General features: G+C 51.1%; 1 protein-coding gene and 1 non-coding gene across 3 annotated transcripts; one reads left to right on the top strand and one right to left on the bottom strand.

Moving 5' to 3' along the window:
• Positions 1-1403: 1403 nt before the first annotated feature.
• On the bottom strand, positions 1404-1475 carry TRNAE-UUC (transfer RNA glutamic acid (anticodon UUC)). Its single transcript has one exon. It is a non-coding gene; the product is annotated as a tRNA-Glu (tRNA).
• Positions 1476-1790: 315 nt separating this feature from the next.
• Positions 1791-15865, top strand: LOC102046950 (ras-related GTP-binding protein A). 2 transcript variants are annotated; one of them, XM_055727509.1, is made up of 10 exons: positions 1795-2047; positions 2534-2568; positions 4766-4865; positions 5869-5935; positions 6939-7161; positions 9150-9245; positions 10801-10923; positions 13182-13273; positions 14228-14343; positions 15339-15865. In XM_055727509.1, exons 2-10 carry the CDS (start codon positions 2542-2544, stop codon positions 15434-15436), a joined length of 942 nt encoding a protein of 313 aa, XP_055583484.1. In that variant the 5' UTR covers positions 1795-2047; positions 2534-2541; the 3' UTR covers positions 15437-15865. The 2 variants fall into 2 exon arrangements, with proteins under 2 accessions (XP_055583485.1, XP_055583484.1); XM_055727510.1 differs by lacking the exon at positions 10801-10923 and having other exon boundaries at positions 1791-2047.
• The last annotated feature ends 1901 nt before the right edge of the window (positions 15866-17766 follow it).

Raw genomic sequence — 17766 nt, 5'->3', positions numbered from 1 at the left:
TTTCCCTTCACAAATGACTAGCCCGACACACTCATGTATATTATGTGTATATGTATTTGTACGTATGTATATCTTTAAGGAGATTTTTGCTGGTGGAGTTGCCATACAGCAGTTATTTGCCTTGGACAATAGCCAGGGCAGTTTGTGCTGTGGGACACAAGCAGTAATTTTCTTGCTTACATTAGAGGAAAAAAGCAATTAACTCCACATTAGTTAGGCACTTTGTTGTCCAATTTACTTGAACATTTTAAACTGAGCTGGTAGGAGGGGGCTGCAGTGGCGGAGCACTGCGACCCTTCCGGAGGCTCTGGGGTCAGGGCATTTGGTCACAGAGGTGCAAAAAATGTGGTCTGAAAGCGCCGGGAGGGGACTCTGCGGGAAAACTTGTGCTGGGGGAGGTGTAGGCTGGATATTGGGAAAAATGTCTTCACTGACAGGGCTGCCCGGCACCGCGACAGGCTGCCCAGGGAAGTGGCGGTCACCATCCCTGGGGGTGTTTAAAGAACGCATAGACGTGGTGCTTGGGGACAAGGGTTAGTGGTGGGCTTGGCAGTGCTGGGTAACGGCTGGGCTTGATAAAGGTCCTTTCCAACCCAAAAGATTTTATGCCAAGAATGGAGTGTTACCGAAATCTTGGAACGAAGAACTTATCAACACCACTGTGATGTAGAAGGGCAGACACTTCCTTTATTAACAGCCGGGTGCATGAGTGAGTCCTCTCACGATCAACGCACACCAAGTTTCAAAATCATATACCTTATATAGAACTTATTAGAACTTACATAGAACCTTCTTATAGAATTTCTCTAGAACTTATTCATACATATTCATTAAGTATTCATGCATAATCATAGTATTTCCCCATGATAGTAAATAATCATTAACATACTCTCCTCCCATATCTGATTCTGCGCAGTAAAGGTTAGAAAGGTCCAGAAATGGGTCTGGGGTACCATCTGGGTAGGCGGCATATGAGTCGGTGGGCGCGATCGCCCCCTGTCGGAATTACCTTTTACTAAAGTTCACGGTTTCTTGGCAGGTAACTACGAGTTGTGCCTGTCGACTCTCCCCAGTTCCCATTAATTCTATATTCTGACATTTCAATACACTTTCTACATACAGAAGACTAGTCAAATACCAAGAAATCTGTAAAATCCCAGATCTGTTACCTAAGTTTTAAACAATGATTCTAGCCCATTCTTCTGGCCTTGGTACAGGGCTGTACAAAGGATTTCATAGCAGCTTTTACTGTGCAACTACAAGTTGCATTAAAATATATTTGTTATTCCAAATGATTTTATAAAATCAAATAAAGTCAATGAATTCTAACTTATTAGCAGATCTGTAACAGGAGGAAGCGGGCGGCACTTCCCGCTCCGGGGCGGGTAAGAAAAGATCATAGCTTCCCATACCGGGAGTCGAACCCGGGCCGCCTGGGTGAAAACCAGGAATCCTAACCGCTAGACCATATGGGAGGCGCTGAAGGGATAGCTCCCCGGCCGCCTCACAGCTCTGCTAGCCCGCGAGCTCCCGCCGCCCCGGACGCTATGAGGCTCGGGCGGGCCCCGCCGAGAGCTCTCGCCCGTCCCCTGAGTGCCGCCGCCGGCCGCCGCGCCGCGCTCCCGCCACCGCAAACCCCCTCCTGCCAGTAACGGGCTGCCCGCATCAAAGATGGCAGCCAGAGCCTCGTCTTCGCCCCGCCCCTTTCTGCCTCCGCCCGCCCGCCGCGGCGCCGCGCGTCACGTGACGGGAGGGGGCGCGGGAGGGGTGGGGCGAGCGCTCACGTGACCGGCGGCCGCCGCCGAGCGCTGGGTCTCGTGAGCGCCGCTGGGGGGGGGCGGGGGGTCCCGGGTGCCGCGGCGGGAGCGGGCGAGACCCCGGCGGCGCGGCGGGCTCACGTGAGGCCGCGGCTTTGAGGCCTACCCCGGAGCGGGGGGCGCTCGGTGCCGCAGAGCTCCGCCGCCTCCGGAGCGCAGGCCGGCAGGCTCCCCCGCCGCCGCCCGCGGGCACCGCCGAGCCGGCCCGGGAGGCGCCTACCGCGGCTAGAAGGTAGCGGGGGGCGGCGGGGCCCGGCGGCGCGGGCCGGGCCGAGCCGGGGGTCGAGGCCACGGCGGGGCCCGGCGGGGTGGGGGCGGCCGCGGGGAGCGGGGCCGGGGGCGGCGGTGGCCGAGGGGAGCGGGGCCGGGGGCGGCGGTAGCCGGGGCTGGGCTGCGGGGCGCCCCGCGGGCAGGGCCCGGGGCCGGGACCGGTCGGTGTGCTGCCCGCTCGTGGGCCCGCTGCCCGGCCTGCTGGGCCTGCTGGGGAGCGCTGCTGGCCGGGGGCTCGCAGGGGGCTCCCGGGGGCTTCGGCTGAAGTTTGAGCCGCCTGAGGCAGCAGCTCCAAGCGCCTGGCACGGCGGAGGTCCGGGGGCGCCCTGCCCGGGTGGGAGCGCTTCCCCTTTCCCACCGCGCTGCTGGGGTGGGATGCAGGCGCTAGAGCAAAGCCTGTACGTGGGGAAGGCAGAGCAGGCTAAGAATGTGGTCTTCTCTCTGCAGGTGGGTGATGCCAAGCACAGCCATGAAGAAAAAGGTAAGAACTGAAAGGAGAATCCCTTGCAGTTGGGTTTTCATTCCCCATCTGCATTTGCTAATGTCATTATGTGTGTGCATCCTTGCCTCAGCGTGTTCTTCAGCCGTCATGTGCCTCTGAAGGCTCAGTGTCAGCAGACACATCCTTCACTTAAAGTGCTAGAAACTAAAATTGGAGTTGAGTTTATTGGCTGCATGAGTGGCAGGGCAGGCTTGCCATGGAGCCGTCGTGGTAACCACTGCATCCGCGTTACTGGTACGTGTTGCAAAATCCTGGGCTCGCTGCGTGCCTCCTGTGGTATGAGGGAAGAGGGTACGTCCTGACCCGCTTCATCAGCCCAGGGGAGACCCTTCCAGTGCATTACAGAAACTTGTCTGGGGAGCCTGTAATTCGCTGAGGGCTCCTGGGAGGCTCAGACTTCACACCTGGGGAAAGAGTAGAGCTTTTCCTGAGAACTCGGGGGGTGGAGGTGGGTGTATTCCAGCAGTAAGTATACTCACAGCTGTTAAAGCGGCTGTGTAGAGGCCACACGGCTGCCTTTCCATGGTGTGCTAGGATTGAGTTTCCTGCCCAGGCCTAAGTGCTGTTGTCTGACCCCTCTGAAAGGCCTCCGTAGCCTAAAACTTGGGAATTGGGTTCGCCTGTAGGCTGGCTTGGGCTGTGCTGTTGAGCCGTATTGTGTTTCTGCGTGTGCTTTTTCTGCAGGTGCTATGAAATAAGAGATGTTGATGTTTGCTCCTTCTGCCCTGCCTGTAGCTCAGGGGCAGAAGACAGTGCAGGTTTCTGGGGGTTTTGCTCTGGAAAGGCGGGTAGGCAGCCTGCCTCTCTGAGGAAAAGCCCTTGTTACCAAATCATCGAGACATGTGGTCAGCTTCTCCTTGGAAAGGGTGCTCGCCAGCCTGTGAAACGTTGCAGTCACTCTCGGAAGGATAACTTATGCAAACGGGATGGTGCGATTCTGCCTCTCCTGTTTTGCCCTGAGATTTTGGCAGCTGTTGCCATGCAGTCGCAGAGCGAGGTTGGGAGGCGAGTGAGTGCCTTCCCTTCCCAGCTCGCGTTTGGCACTGGCGCAGCTGGGCAGGCAGACTTGGGCCGGTTGCGATCTCTATCCTTGATGATAGATTTTTAGAGCTGTTGCCAAAGGCTGAATGTGACTTCGTAACTGGAACTTGTTTGACAGCTGTTTTTGTGAGCAAGTCTGAGTTGACTGTCACTGTTGGGGCTTTTCAATTTTATTTTTAGATCAGTGTAGAGTCTTGCCTTGTGTGACTGTCTTCCCTCTTCCTGCCCGCCCCCCCCAGTCACCCCCTAGGTTTTGACTACCAAAGGTGCTGCCTCTCCTTTGGCCTGGTGATCTGCAGACAGGACTCTGGAGTCAAGTGTCCCCCCTACACAAGAGCCTGGTGCACTTGAAACCGGGCTGTCCCATCTGCTTTTAACTTTTTGCTGTTTTTCTGATACCTGAAACGTAACTTGTATTTCACTTCTGTGGGGGAGCAGAAAACAAGTCACATAAGGGGAAGGAAAAGAGCGTGATTTAGGAGAGAAGTAATAGGTGGAGAATACCAGAGCTGAGTGGGCAAGGGATTGTTTCCAGCCTGGTCTTAAAGGCTTGAGGTAAAGCTCCTCTTCTGTCCTGGCAAAGTCTTTTGCTGTTGTCAAAACCATCAAGCCCTCACCTGTGGTGCCAGTGTGTTTGGAAAGCGAGCAGGTGTGAGGGGATGGGGAGGCTGTGGCAGCTTTGGGAGCAGCTCCCACTCTTCCCCGGGTGCTGATAATGAGTCCTCTGCCAGCGTGCATTGGGAAAAGGGGCTTTGGAGGACAGTGGCTGTGGGCTGGCTGTGCTTTCTGGGGGGTAGGCAGCCGGCTGAGGGAACGGGTGTGTGGTGCCTGGAAGGGCAGAGGTTCCTGAGGGGGGTGGGGTGGCCATAGTTTGAGAATGCAAACAAGAGGGAAGGGTTTCAGTCTGACCACAGTTTGGTGACCATGCATAGCAAGGAGGGAAGCATGTCTGTCTCCTGCTTTCCCGGGCATGGTACTCTTCTTTGCCTCAGTCTCGTGATGTATTCATGTCTGAATTACATTTGTCCTTTATTTTGGTGGCTGTTTATTCGGCAGTAAGGTGTTAATCCCAAGGGAGCTGTGAAGGACTCTGTGCTCTGTGGCAACTAATCCTTTCCTTTTTTTTTCTTCCTAGGTGCTGCTGATGGGTAAAAGTGGGTCTGGGAAGACCAGCATGAGGTCCATTATCTTTGCAAACTACATCGCCAGGGACACACGGCGCCTGGGTGCCACAAGTAAGTCTTCTCTTGTTCGAACCACAAGTTCTCAAGGCTCAAATCGCCTTCATTAAAAGGGTGAGGCTGTTACCTCCAGCAATCCCTGCCTCTCCTCTGCTCTGGGGTAGATGGGTGTCTGCTGATCCTCCCAGGTGCCGCACCTCACAGGGAGCTTCACTCCTGAGCGCAGCTGAGGGCATGTAGGAGGCTGAACTGAAAGGGAAGGCAGCACTGGGTTCAGTTTTGCTGCTTTACTGTTGAACTGACATCCTTAATTTTTATTTTGGTCAGGAAGCGGCCTTTGCTGCAGCTACACCTCTTATTGGAGGGCTTTTCAGAGTCTTCTCGTGGTGGTCCTTGTTGGTGAGGCTTTCCTGTTGTTAGCCAGCTGATCGCCAGCGCAGCTGGAGGCGCAGCGATCTTGCTCTGCACCTGTAGTTTTGGCAGGGTGATGCACTAGGCTCAGTTGGTGTCATGTACCTTTTTGATTTTTTCCCCCTCCAAAGCCATGGATCTGAAAAAGCAATAAGTGATTCCTCTGAAACCGGGCTGTCAATTGTCAGGTTCTAATGTTCCTTGCTGGGAAGCACCTGTGAGGACTTAATGCCGTTTTTGGTGTACGTTTCCTCTTTGCCATAAACTTGGCCTGTTCATAAAGTTTACATTCTTTGTGTTACTGATTTATTCTTTTAAGGCTTGCTGAAGGCCTTGCAGACTGCACTGGAACTAATATCGTTCTTAAAATATCACAGAGATGAGAGAACATGTTAAAGGGGAACCTCCCACTACGCTTCTCAGGAGAATAGTGTCCTGGGTAGAGAGTAGGAAGGCTTGAGTTATTCTGGGAACTGTCTGTTTCCGTGGCGCCTTCATCTACACATTTGCGTACAAGGGTGTTCTTTAGATGGGATTTTACAAACTGTGGGCTGCGTTGCAAAGAATGGCATTTTTGGCTGCCTGAAGAGGTAGCTCTGGTCTGGGAGTGTGGTGCAGTTGGTAAACTCCTGTTGTCTCTTTCCAGTTGATGTGGAGCACTCCCATGTTAGATTTCTAGGAAACCTGGTATTAAACCTCTGGGACTGTGGAGGGTAGGTACTGTTTATTCTTTTGCTTTTGAAACCGTTGGGGGCTGGCTCTGGGGAATAAGGCTGGGATGTAGCAAAACAGAGGTCCTCCTGCCCCAGAGGGATGAGGGTGCTGGTGTTGTGTATGAAGGGAATAGAGCAGGCTTCATGCGTGCACTGTAAAACTTGTGAGACAGCTCTGGAAAGAATGGATTCGCATCTTAGGCTTGTGGGTGGAAGGGGTTGGCACAGTTACACTGTCTCTTGAGTTATCCCCGCATAAAAGGTGCGGTGCATAGGTCTGCCCTTCCCTCACTGCCTGCTTTCTTCTGCTGGCAAAAAGCCTGAGTCCTTCACTTGGACTTTCTCCTCAGGTGGTGGGAGGTGGTGCTGGTTTTGGAGTTGTTCATCACCAGCTTGATCCAAAGGGGGTGCATGCTGGGAAGCGGTGCTGAAGGCTGACACTGATCCTCTGGCTCCTGGAAGCAGCTTTTTGAAGGATGCTCTCCCGCTGGCAGAGCCTCAGCAGAGCTGTCCAACTTGAATCTTCCATCAGCTCTCAAGTTCTCATGCATTGCTTGAGCCACCTTCAGGAAAACTTAAAGGAGATTTAAATCCTGCCGTCTGCACCGATGGTTTTGGTTATGTTTTAGCTTCTGCTGCTGTGGCTTTTCTATTTGCAACTCTCTGAAAGCCAGCCTGGGCCCAGAAGCAGTGTAGCTCTGTTTGCAGCCAGCTGTGATGTGAGGGAAGCTGTGGCTTCTTGTGAGACTGGTGAGCAGATGCTCTTCAGCAGCATCCAGCTCTGCTTGCTTGGAAATGCTTTAGGGAGCCGTGTGTCACGGGGAATATAGCCACCCTGGGGCTTTTGCCTGGACTCCCGTGAGGGGGGGTCTCTAGCTCCAAATGTGAACCTTGCCTGTCTAGCAGGAGGTATTTTACACGTAGCACCTTTCCTGACAATGCTAATCAGGACCTGGTTGCTCTAACAGGGATCTCCTTGCTTTGTCACTCTGCTCCTTCTCAGACAGGACACCTTCATGGAGAACTACTTCACCAGTCAGCGGGACAACATCTTCCGCAACGTAGAAGTCCTCATCTATGTCTTTGATGTAGAGAGCCGTGAACTGGAGAAGGACATGCACTACTACCAGTCATGCTTGGAGGCAATTCTTCAGAACTCTCCTGACGCAAAGATCTTTTGTCTAGTGCACAAGATGGACTTGGTGCAGGAGGATCAGCGGGATTTGGTGAGAACCTGATAGTTGCCATAGAAATGCTTTCAAACAGAACATCTTTTGGCTGTGCTGATGCATTGCGATTTCATAGTTCAAATACAGCCCCATCAGCACTGCTCCTAGAAGGGTTTCTCAGATGTTAGGAATTGTCAGAGCCCTCTAAGCTTTTTCTGCCTTTTCTAAACTGTATGTCATCGCTATCTCTTGCATATAATCTATTTGAGAACAGAACTAACTATTTTCAGTGACACCTACTCTAAGCCTTTTCTTTTATAGCGCTGATTCTAGCACTTTCACCAGACGTTGGCTCCAGAAGGGAGGTAGAACTGAAAGAAAACCAGTGACCTTAATCTTGCTGCTCACCATGTGGCTGGCTTTGCAGATGGTGGCGGTGGCAGTTGAAACTTTCCCCGTTAACTAGGAGGTGGTTTGTCAGTGGATTCTGTTCTGTCAGTTGGGCCTGCCTGCCCAGAGATCACCTCATAAGCACTCCTCTGCCCCAGAAGGCATCCTGCAGAGCCTGGAGATCAGCCTTTAAGAGATGTCTGGAGTTCTTCTGTTCTTTTTGGAGCTCTTGAAAGGTGGCAGGGAGGTTAAAGATGCTGAGTTCCTACCACCTTGGACTGAAAAGCAACTAACTCCTGATACCGAAAGGAAAATGAGCTTTATGGGTTAGACAAGCACATCCCTGGCTGCTTGGCCACTCCCTGGCTTGCAGCATGTTTGGAGACCCCTTTAGGCTGTCTGCTTTTGTCTGAAGTAAGAAGTCTTATTAATTTCTTCTGATTCCTGGTGAGTACGTGCCTGGGCAGCTGCGGAGGAGGCTGTGCGAGGTCCTGTGGCTGAAACCACACCCTGACCTCCCGGCACAGGCAGACTTCTTCCACGTAGCAGGCTGGCTTCAGATCACGCGTGCTGTCTCAGAGTGGTGATCCTCCTCTGCTGGTTCTGGTTCTACCCTCCAGCTCAGTGCAGAAATAGCTCAAGCTGGTTTCGTAGGGTTGACTCAAGGAGCTTTTCCTTACTTCCATCTGCCTTCCCTCCAGGCTGAAGCATGACTCTTAAAATCTGCTTGATGCTGTCCTGTCCTGATTTGTTTTGGGACTAGTGGACACAAATTCTGGTTTTACACGGTGGGGCAGACTCTAGTGAGGCCCTGAAGCGAGGGGTGGACAGAAGAGGGGCCTTATTTCAGATATGCTTTCGACATGTATCATTGCACACCCATCGAGAGCTGTTTTGATTCTGCTACTCAGAAGAACATGCAAATACTGGGCCAAATCTCTGTCTCGGTAAAATCTTACTGAAGCCTTAGGTATCCCAGGACCCAGATGGTAAGTGCTGGCCTGCGCAGCGTTTCCTGGGGATGGGTTAATGTTCTCCTGTGTTCCTAAAAACAGCTGAGGTGAAGGTGGTCGTTGTGTCTCCCTCTGTAGAGGCATGGTGCTGGCTGTCCTGTTGCATTTCTAGCAGTTCTGTCAGAGCCTGGCACAAGGCTGTCTGGTCTCTGCTGTTCCCCCTGCTCCCCTTTTTTTGTAACCATAACTTCTAAGGGCAGAGGATGGTGTGAGAAGAGAAGACAAGACTGTACAAGTACATGCCTCAGAGCTCCTCATATTGATGAACCTCGAGTGCTTTCTTCCTGTCCTGTCCTCAGCGATGGAGCTTCTTGCCTGTGACCAGGGAGTTGTCAAAATGTAGGTCCTTGGAGACACTCATGTGTGTCCACTTCCACTCCCACTCCACAATGCCCATAGTTATTTCAGCTTTGAGTCCCAGTCAGATCTATTGCAAGACAGCTGTGGTCTGCAAGTCCCTGCTGCTCCAGTGAAAGGGGTTTCTGCTGGCCTGTCCTGGCCGGCATGCTCTGCTGCTGTCTTTTCTCCGGTGCTGTAGGGACTTGAGATTTGTTTGAAATGCTTGCTGTAAATGCAGCACAGCAACTGCACCAAAGGCAGAAATACTTACACTTAGCTGCTAATCATTTTTCCCCCCCCCAGATTTTTAAAGAGCGTGAGGAAGACTTGAAGCGCCTTTCCCGTCCCTTGGAATGTGTGTGTTTTAGAACTTCCATCTGGGATGAAACGCTTTACAAGGTTTGTACAGCTTCCTCTCCGTATTTGGCTTCCCCCGTCCCATCTGAACGTAAGAGCACGAGGAGGGAGAGTGGTTAGTTGTTACTTGTTTGTTAGTGACTGGCCCTTTTGGTTCTGCAGCAGCTACTTCTGGAGGTTAGCTGCTGTAAATGGCGTCAGAGCATCTGGATTTTAATTAGGGAAAGTAAAACCTCTCCCCGTGTTGGAGTCATGGTGTCAGTACGCTAATACTGCTTGAATACTGTGCCTGGGTGCTTTAGAAAGAGCTACTGCATGGGTTTTTTTAGTCATATTTATCCAGCAAGGAATTGTTTCCTGTGTTTCTCTGTAGCACTGTTGCAACATGATCATTTACCCTTCTGGGAATTTGCTTTTCTTTTGGGAGATGATGGGGTTTCTCTGCTATCTGTCAGTCTTGACTGCAGTGTCGGAGGTCTTCCAGGTGTGGGAGCGGTGAGTGCTATCAGGGCTACGCTGATAGCAAATGATTGGTATAATTGCCAGCGAATGCTAATAAGCAGCGGTGGTAGTGTAGTGGCTGGGTTGCTTGTCGGAAGGTGAGGACCATTTGGCCTTTCTTCTGACTTCAGTGGGACTTTGGATGGCAGATTTCACCATCCTGGCAAATCCATCCAATGCTGTTGCAAATTCCTCTGCCTTCAGTGTGTGCTGTGTTTGGCTGAGGCTGACATGGTACCATAGGCCAGACATCGCTCTTCACACAGCACATACCCACCTGCCTCTAGAAATCAGCCTTCCAAAGCATGCCCTGTCTTCCTGCAGGTGTCCCTGATGGTCATCTGTTACGCTGGTGACTTTGTTTGAGTGGCTGATGCACCTGGGCTGTTCTAGACAGCCCTGCCAGAGCTCTTCAGAGCTTGTACCCATGGCTTAGGCTTTTGACTTTGCATTTGGCCAGTGGGGTGGCAGAAGTGTTTAGGGTCTATCAGTTACTTGGTGAATAGGGGAGACAAGTATCCACCCCGACTCCTGGGGGGAAGCGCGTGGGCAGGCACTGACACAAACCTGGGGCGGTAGGTAGGCAGCGAGGTGAAGCTGAGCTTAGAGGACCTGAGTCTGAACAAGGACAGATGCCCATTACAGCACCCCCAACCCCTTCTGGGCCTGGGCCCGATTCATTGGGTCGGAGTAGAGCATTCTGTTTGGGTCAGTGGTGAGCTGCCAGGTATCCATCTTCATGTCGACCTTACTCAAGATTAAAAAAAAAAACCTCTGAAAACCTGAGCGGGTTTATCCAGAAGCAGCAGCTTAAAATTAGGATGGTTTAAGTCTTTTTAGTAGTATTGTAGGTTCTCTGGGAGTGATGTGGAGAAGAACTTGCCCTAGTGAAGAGTTTGCTCAGGTCTGGGGTGCCCCTTGTAGTCTCTGCTGTAGTGGAGATACCTGGACGTGGAGGTGGGAGAAGCTTCTCAGTCTCACCTAGGCTAGCGGCACCCAGAACTGCAAATAATCAGTTTTTGAGCATGCTGCTTAACGAGGATGAGGCAGAGAAGTGCTAACGCAGCCTTTATGTTGTGTCTTTCTTTACTGACAGGCCTGGTCCAGTATAGTCTATCAGCTGATCCCCAACGTCCAGCAGCTGGAAATGAACCTGAGGAACTTTGCTCAGATCATCGAGGCAGATGAAGTGCTTCTGTTTGAGAGAGCCACTTTCCTGGTGAATACAGCAGTTCTGCCCCTCGGGTTCCTCTGCCCAGCCTAGGACGGAGTTCCCTGGGTGGAAAGTGCTGTTGTGGCAGTAGCCCAAAGAGAGGTGCCAGATGGCAGAACGCATTGATCCAGGCCTTGTGATACTGAGCGGAGTTGACGTGACTCCGTGGATCACGGGGACCTTCCCAAAATTTCCACTTCTAGCAGTTGAGCTGAGGGCTTGATCAGTATTTCCCTCTTCCAAGCTATGAGAGGGTTTCATATCCCCATTCTGTTGTCAGCTGTGGGACTTTTCTGAGAATTCCTTTCTACCCTGGGCAAGAACCTTCTTTAGCTTGAAATAAGTCTTTTCAGTTCCTCCTGGCCTAGCATTTTATCTGGGCCTGATTTCTTTTTTCTTCTGTTTTTTTGTTGTTTTTTTTTTTTTTTGTCTGATGCTCTACAAACCCAGAGTATGGATAGAGGATCACAAGCGGTTGGTTTGTGATGGCTTTCGAAGTTACCGGCTGCACGGTAGCTGTGCTCCGATCTGTTGTCTCTGCAGGATAAAATGTTTTGGTTAAACCCACCGTTGCTGCTTGTCCATTTGTACTCTTGGTTTCTGGATTGGTCTCTTCAGACTTTGCGCCATAACTCTTGAAGGAATTTTGGGTTTGATATGTTTTGAGTGTTTTCCTTGATGGCTAGATGTCTGACTTGGAAATGATGGAGGGAATGTGGAAAAGGAGCTGTTAGCTTTTCTCATTTCTTAAACTATCGGAAGTAAACACATGCCTTTTCTGGCAAGTTCTGCTTTTTGACCTTTTGTAGATAATAAATGGTTCCACCGTGGTGGTATGTAATTTTGTTATAAGTACTTTTTTTTTTTTTTTACTGAAAAAGAGTAATCTTTGCTACAAAAATTCTATGCTTATTTTTTAGTGTAATGGTAACTTCTCTTTTAAAAGACTCTTTTCTTCTCACTTTTTTTTCGTGTATTTAAACTTCCCCCAGGACTTCTTTCTCCTGAAGTGAAATCTTGCTCTGAGATTGTATTCAAATCACAGTAAGAGAAAAACCGATCTGGAAAGTTAAGGAACAAACTTGCATACAATGAAGGCTTTGGTACGAATGCAGTCCTTGAATCTGGCTAAACCTGTACTTGTATGAATAATCAGGCAGGTTTAAAAAGTCGAAAGTACATGATCGTTTTAAGGTGCTTGAGGTGAGGCGGGGGGAGGAAACCAACCAGAAAGCTTAGTTCTTACACATCTGTTAAATGTGATTGTGTAGGTAGAAAAGTAAGATTTAACATCCTTGGACCAGGGCGTCTGACACTTCCAGTAGCAGTCCGTGTAATGGTTCTTAAGAGCTTGAAGCACACAGCATAAGTTTTTAAAAATATTCCTTTTTGGTTTGCTGTGGGAACGAAGATGATGTAACTGTTTGGTTGTGTGCCATTCCCCTGATGCAGTAAAGGCAGTTCTCGGCCCGTTAGCTGATTTGGCTGAGGAGAGGAGGTCTATAGGCTACCAGCCTTGTGAAAACGGTCAGGGAGAGAGAGCTGTGGGTCACGCTGCCAGGATTTCAAAAAACCTTTTGATCCTCTGAATATTGGCAGCCAGGCACTGAGGTCTGTGCTGCTGATGGATCGCTACGTGGGAGGAAGAGGAGGGGACCCCATCTGAATGCAGGCAGCTTAGCGCTTCTTGGTCTGACTCAGTGAACTGACGGGGAGAGAACTCCCTAGGAACCGGCTGCCTTTGTTCTGCTTGTCTTGGGGAGGAACAGCGCGCCGGGCTTTGAGAGCGGTGCTTGTGCAGCCCACCTGTTGCAGAACGGGAAACTGCCCTGGTTCGGTCCTTGAGAACCTGCGGCACGATAGACTTAGGAAGGAAAAGCTATTCCAGCCTTTGTCAAGTGTGTGTTTCCCCTACCTGCAGTGATGGTCTTGCATTTTTTTCCTCTCTGTGCACTTTCTTTTTTGAAATCAAGATTTAAATTGCTGCTGTGTTGGGAGTATTCACACCTCAGATGGACAATAGCATCTCTTGCATATCTTAACATACTTGCATCTGCCCTTGTGGAAGGCTCTCTGGTAATTGTATTACTGAGTCTTGCTTTATCATGAAAGCACCACAAGTATTGTTGCAAATAGTTTCCAAGTTCAGTCGGCAAAACGCAAAAGGAATCTGTCCTTGCTACCCGTTCCCCATAGCTGCTGTCGAGGCTGAGAAACCTGTGCTGAAACAAATAACCAGCTTGCACTGTCCTTCTGCCTTCCAGGTCATTTCTCACTATCAATGCAAAGAACAGCGGGATGTCCACAGATTTGAGAAAATCAGCAACATTATTAAACAATTCAAGCTGAGTTGCAGGTGAGATGATTTAATCATTAGGTGGGGAAGATACCTCAGCAGGCACTTCGGCTTCATCCAGAAGCACAAAGGCTCCCCAAATTCCTGCTAGTTCTCTGACTCCTCAGCAAGCAGAGATGCTGTACTCTAAATTGCACCACGCTTAAACACAACTGAATTAATAGTTATCTTTTGTAACTTCCTCCTTTGCTGATGGTGGAAGGAGGCTTGTTTTGAAACAACCGTTTTCTCCTGGGCAAGGTAGGAGAGCTTCAGGATGAAACTGATAAATTAGTGAGAGTCAACAGTGCTGCTGTCAGGCGGAGAGCTTTGATTCAGACCCTGTACTGCGGTGCTGGTTTGGGAGCAAGAGGCTTGCAGGCACTGTTTATTGGTATTTCGAATGGAAAAGCGGAAAGCTTGATTGGGAGCAGCTCAGCTTTTGAACAGCCTCCAGGTTCCGCAGTCTGTTGGTAATATCTGCAAGTGTTTGGAGCCTGGGTAGGATGGAGAGCTGGTGGGGTGGTGTATGGACCTGTCTCCAGATGTTTCAGTTTTATACTTATTTCTGCTGGTTATCCACAGTGTTCACCTGCCTTTCTAAATGGCTGAGCTGTGGCATCCGTGGGGGAAGTGATGTTGACTGCTTGGGTATAGCAGACTCCACAGGGTTGTCTCTTGAATTGCCTTCACCATTCAGTGCACAAATCATTTTATATTTTAGCCTAAAGCTAAAGACTTTTTTTCTTTAAAAAAAAAAAAAAAACAAAACAAACAAAAAAACCCACAACCAACCAAACTTGTAGTTGTACCTGGTGTTGCTTGCCAAGTGAGGACTCAAACACTTCTTTGTTACCGTCAGCTCAAATAATGGGATGTTGGCTGGGTAGGCACAAAAGCTGTTAGAGCAATGTTCCAGTAACCTTGTTTTTTTCCTTGGTTTTTTTTTTTCTTTTTTTTTTTCTCTCCTCTTAGTAAGCTGGCAGCTTCTTTCCAGAGTATGGAGGTCAGGAACTCTAACTTTGCTGCTTTCATTGACATCTTTACATCAAATACATATGTGATGGTGGTCATGTCAGACCCTTCAATACGTAAGTTGACGCCAAGATAAGCTGCTGGCCTGCTTTTGTTTGCAGGGACAAAAAGCCAAATGAGTCTAGTTTAAACGATTTTTCTTTTGGAAAATGACAGACGCCAGGGAAAGCAATGGAACTGATTGTAATTAAATAGAGGGATCTACTGTCCTGCGGGTTTGCCCTGTCTGAGCAGAGGGTGGGGGAAGGTGGTTAGAAAGTGCCTGGCTTTGCGGTGGGCCAGAGCCGTGTGCCTTTGGCAGCCGAGCTGTTCACTGCTGTCGGGTGGAGGATCGTGGCAGCGGTGGGGAACCACTGAAACAGATGTGACCTGACTTCGTGGGTCATGTCTAACAACCTATTTTGGGCTGTTCTGAGCTGGCAGCCCCAGTGATTTTTCGGAGAGGAAGCAGAAGACGGATCACATTTGGGTTTCTGCTCTTGCTGCCTGAACTGTTTTGGTGGGCGAGGACTCTAATTATAGCAGCATCTATTTATCTTAAAGAAGAAACTGCAGCTGGCAGTGCCAGCCCTTACAGGCGCAGTGTGACCATTTAACTGTTTACACAGCTCCACTTGAAACCACTTCTGTTAGGATTTGAGGTGCTCAAGATGCTGGCCAGGACAGCCTTGGGGCTTGCGGTGCGGATGCTTCCGTCCTCCTCAGAGGTTTTACTGAATTAGGGAAAACCCGTGTAAGCCCTGAGCTGGCAGCCGCTGCGATATGGTGCCTGAGGTGCAGTGAACGGGCAGCGCGGTGGCTGGGGCAGCCGGCCCTGGGAGCGAGCCGCTCGAGCGCGGTGTGCTCCCACTCCCTGGGTGTTGCGCCAGGATCAGCCAGCGGCCCCGACCTTCCAGCACTCGGTTCTGCGCAGCCAGGGAGCCGCAGGGTGGCAATAAGCATGCTGACAGGACATCGCTTTTAGGCGGCACTGAACTTCTGAGGACTCGGTTACTCCCATCCCTTTTAACTTTTTTTTTCTTTTATCTCCCCTGTTCCTTTCCCATCCCAGCTTCTGCAGCTACGCTGATCAACATCCGCAATGCCAGAAAACACTTTGAGAAGCTGGAGAGAGTGGATGGACCAAAGCACAGCCTGCTTATGCGCTGAACGTTGGCCAAGGCACGTGGCCTTTGGGGGGAGAAAAAATGAATTGGAACTACTTATTTTTAGGAGAATCTAACAATGTCGATGTCTTTGTTGGGCTTTGAAATGAGTGTGCTGCTTTATTTTTTCTCCTTTTAACGTTGGACACTAGTCACTCCGAGGATGGCTGGATACACTGCAGACCTTCAAAAGAGACTTCCCTGGCGTACGTGGGGTTGGGAAGAAGTAAGGACAGGTGATGTGCACGTGGCCTCATACTCCTGGTTGTCATAGTGGCACATGGCAGAGCCATTTTTTGGATGTTTTTGCTCCCGGGTGATCATACAAGTCACAGGAATGGAATATTTACTGTTTTATTGGTTGGTTGCTAGAATACGTTTATAAATTTCTCCTTGTCTTCAGTCATGAAAATAAATTTTTTGCTACCAGGGATTTCAGACCCTAGAGGTTTGGAAAGTGGGGGTTTCTCTCTTCTAACACCTAGGGCAGCTTTGGCAAGCAGGCATGTAATAGCTGCGTTTCTCCTTTCGCGTTATTTGGGGGAGTGTTGCTGGAGGCCATCCCAGAGCTTCATTTAAGAGGATTCCCCGACAGGTGGAGGTAAAATTCGCTCAGCGGATGAAGCAGCCAGGCTGGCCTTGGCCTTTTTACACTTGCCAAAGCAATGGAAAGGCCACGGTAAATAACAGGGGGCCAAGGGTCTGAACTGACCAAGCAGCGATACAGTCCTGGTGTGCCTGGTCTTGGTCCTGGTGAGCCAGGGGGGGCTGGTGCGGGCACGGGGCAGCCCTGGAGCGCGGTGGTGGTGTGTGGTGTGTGCATGAGCTGTATTAGCTATGTTTGCGACGAGCCACTTGGGCAGTGTTTGGCACCGATGTTAACTTGACATTACTGTCTATTTTTTAATGAATTTTTTGTGTGCATTTCCATTAAACGTAGGAACAACAAAAGCACTGTGAGTTAGGGGGATCTCTGGCGTGCTGGGTGGGAGCTGATTCTTGTCAGCATCCCTTTCTTTTTTTTTTTCTTTTTCCTGCTGCATCGAATTACTATATAAAAAAGGGTGTGGTGACTGAGCCTGGCTCTCCACTTTGTATTCTCAAAATCATGCCTCCCCCTGTATCTGTGCCCACACACGCGCTGCGGGGCAGTGACAGGGTGTTACGTAGAGCGGGCGGCTGAAGGGCGCTTCTGGGCTGGGGAGCTGAGGGGGGGCTCCGCGCAGAACCTCCCATCGATTCTCGGTCGTTACGGCCTTGCAGCGCCCGCTCGGCAGTGCCCTGTCGGCCTGGGTGTGATTTCAGTGAGAATCAAGACAGCGTCCCTGTAGGAGAGGAACTTAACTGAGATTCCAGTTAATTCCGGTGCCTGAGCTGCTGGAGAGCTTGGGAACGGGCTGGGGGCGCGGCAGCGGGGGTCCGTTTGTCTTTGGTGCTTGCAGGCATGGAATTCTATGCAGGTCCTGGAGCGGGAGCAGCAAACCTCGCCTGCAGTCGCCTTTGCCTGACGCCGGGGTGGAGCAGGCTGCGTGACCAGCTGCTGTGCCAGGCCACTGCCGCGTGGCTTGGGCACAGTCAGTCCCTGCCTTTCCTTCGGTCACCGGAGGAGCCTCACGGCGTTCTGCACCCAAACCCGGCCTGTGGAGCGAGAGGATGAGTCGCTGCCGATGGCGAATGTTGCCTCCAAGGGATGGCTGGGATGGGCTCTGCTTGCAGGAGAGGCAGTCGTGGCTCCAGGAGCGCAGAAGATGGCTTACGGCCCGGGTTCCAGCGCAGGGCAAAGCACTGGCTGCTGCGGGCAGGCGTTCACGGCAGGCAGCGGTTCCCAGAGCCGGGAAAGGACAGCGGGAAGCGCTGCCCTATTCCCATGGTTACAAGGAGTTGCCACTGGGTTTCCTCAAGGGGTAAACATTAGTGTGTGGAAGTGATAAGGTGAAGGGGGGAAGCGTGGGCCGGGGGAGCAGATAACAGCGCTATGAAGGCGCTGTGTGACAGCTGAGGGCGAGCCCACGCCAGCGTGCAGGCGCCTTGGCCTGCTGCGGCCTCCCCGTGGCCAGCAACGCGGTGGTGGCTGCAGTTCTGCTGTTCACTCTCGCTGCTGCGATCTGTTTTCCTACAGCACACGGTGTTTTGGGGGCTCTCTTGAAATCCACGTTTCCTTCTGCTCTCTGGCAGAGATGGTGCTAGTGCTGCTCTGCGCGTGCTGGTGAGCAACACCCGCAGCGTGGACACAGACACGCAGGTGGGTTGATCTGAGGACGCTGTCCTGCCTCTTTGGGCAGCCCCTGTTGTATTTTGTCTGCCTCTCCCACCACCAAACCCCAGGGCTTTTTT

This window comes from Falco cherrug, chromosome 15 (genome assembly GCF_023634085.1).
Source record: "Falco cherrug isolate bFalChe1 chromosome 15, bFalChe1.pri, whole genome shotgun sequence".
In the NCBI taxonomy this organism is placed as follows: Eukaryota; Metazoa; Chordata; class Aves; order Falconiformes; family Falconidae; genus Falco; species Falco cherrug.
This window is presented reverse-complemented; position numbering and strand designations above follow the sequence as displayed.

Excerpts from the sequence above, each read along its gene's own strand:
- LOC102046950 (XM_055727509.1), top strand. The coding sequence starts at position 2,542 with ATGCCAAGCACAGCCATGAAGAAAAAG. Across the intron at positions 2,569-4,765 it reads GCACAGCCATGAAGAAAAAG|GTGCTGCTGATGGGTAAAAG; the intron begins GTAAGAACTGAA and ends TTTTCTTCCTAG. Across the intron at positions 4,866-5,868 it reads ACGGCGCCTGGGTGCCACAA|TTGATGTGGAGCACTCCCAT; the intron begins GTAAGTCTTCTC and ends GTCTCTTTCCAG.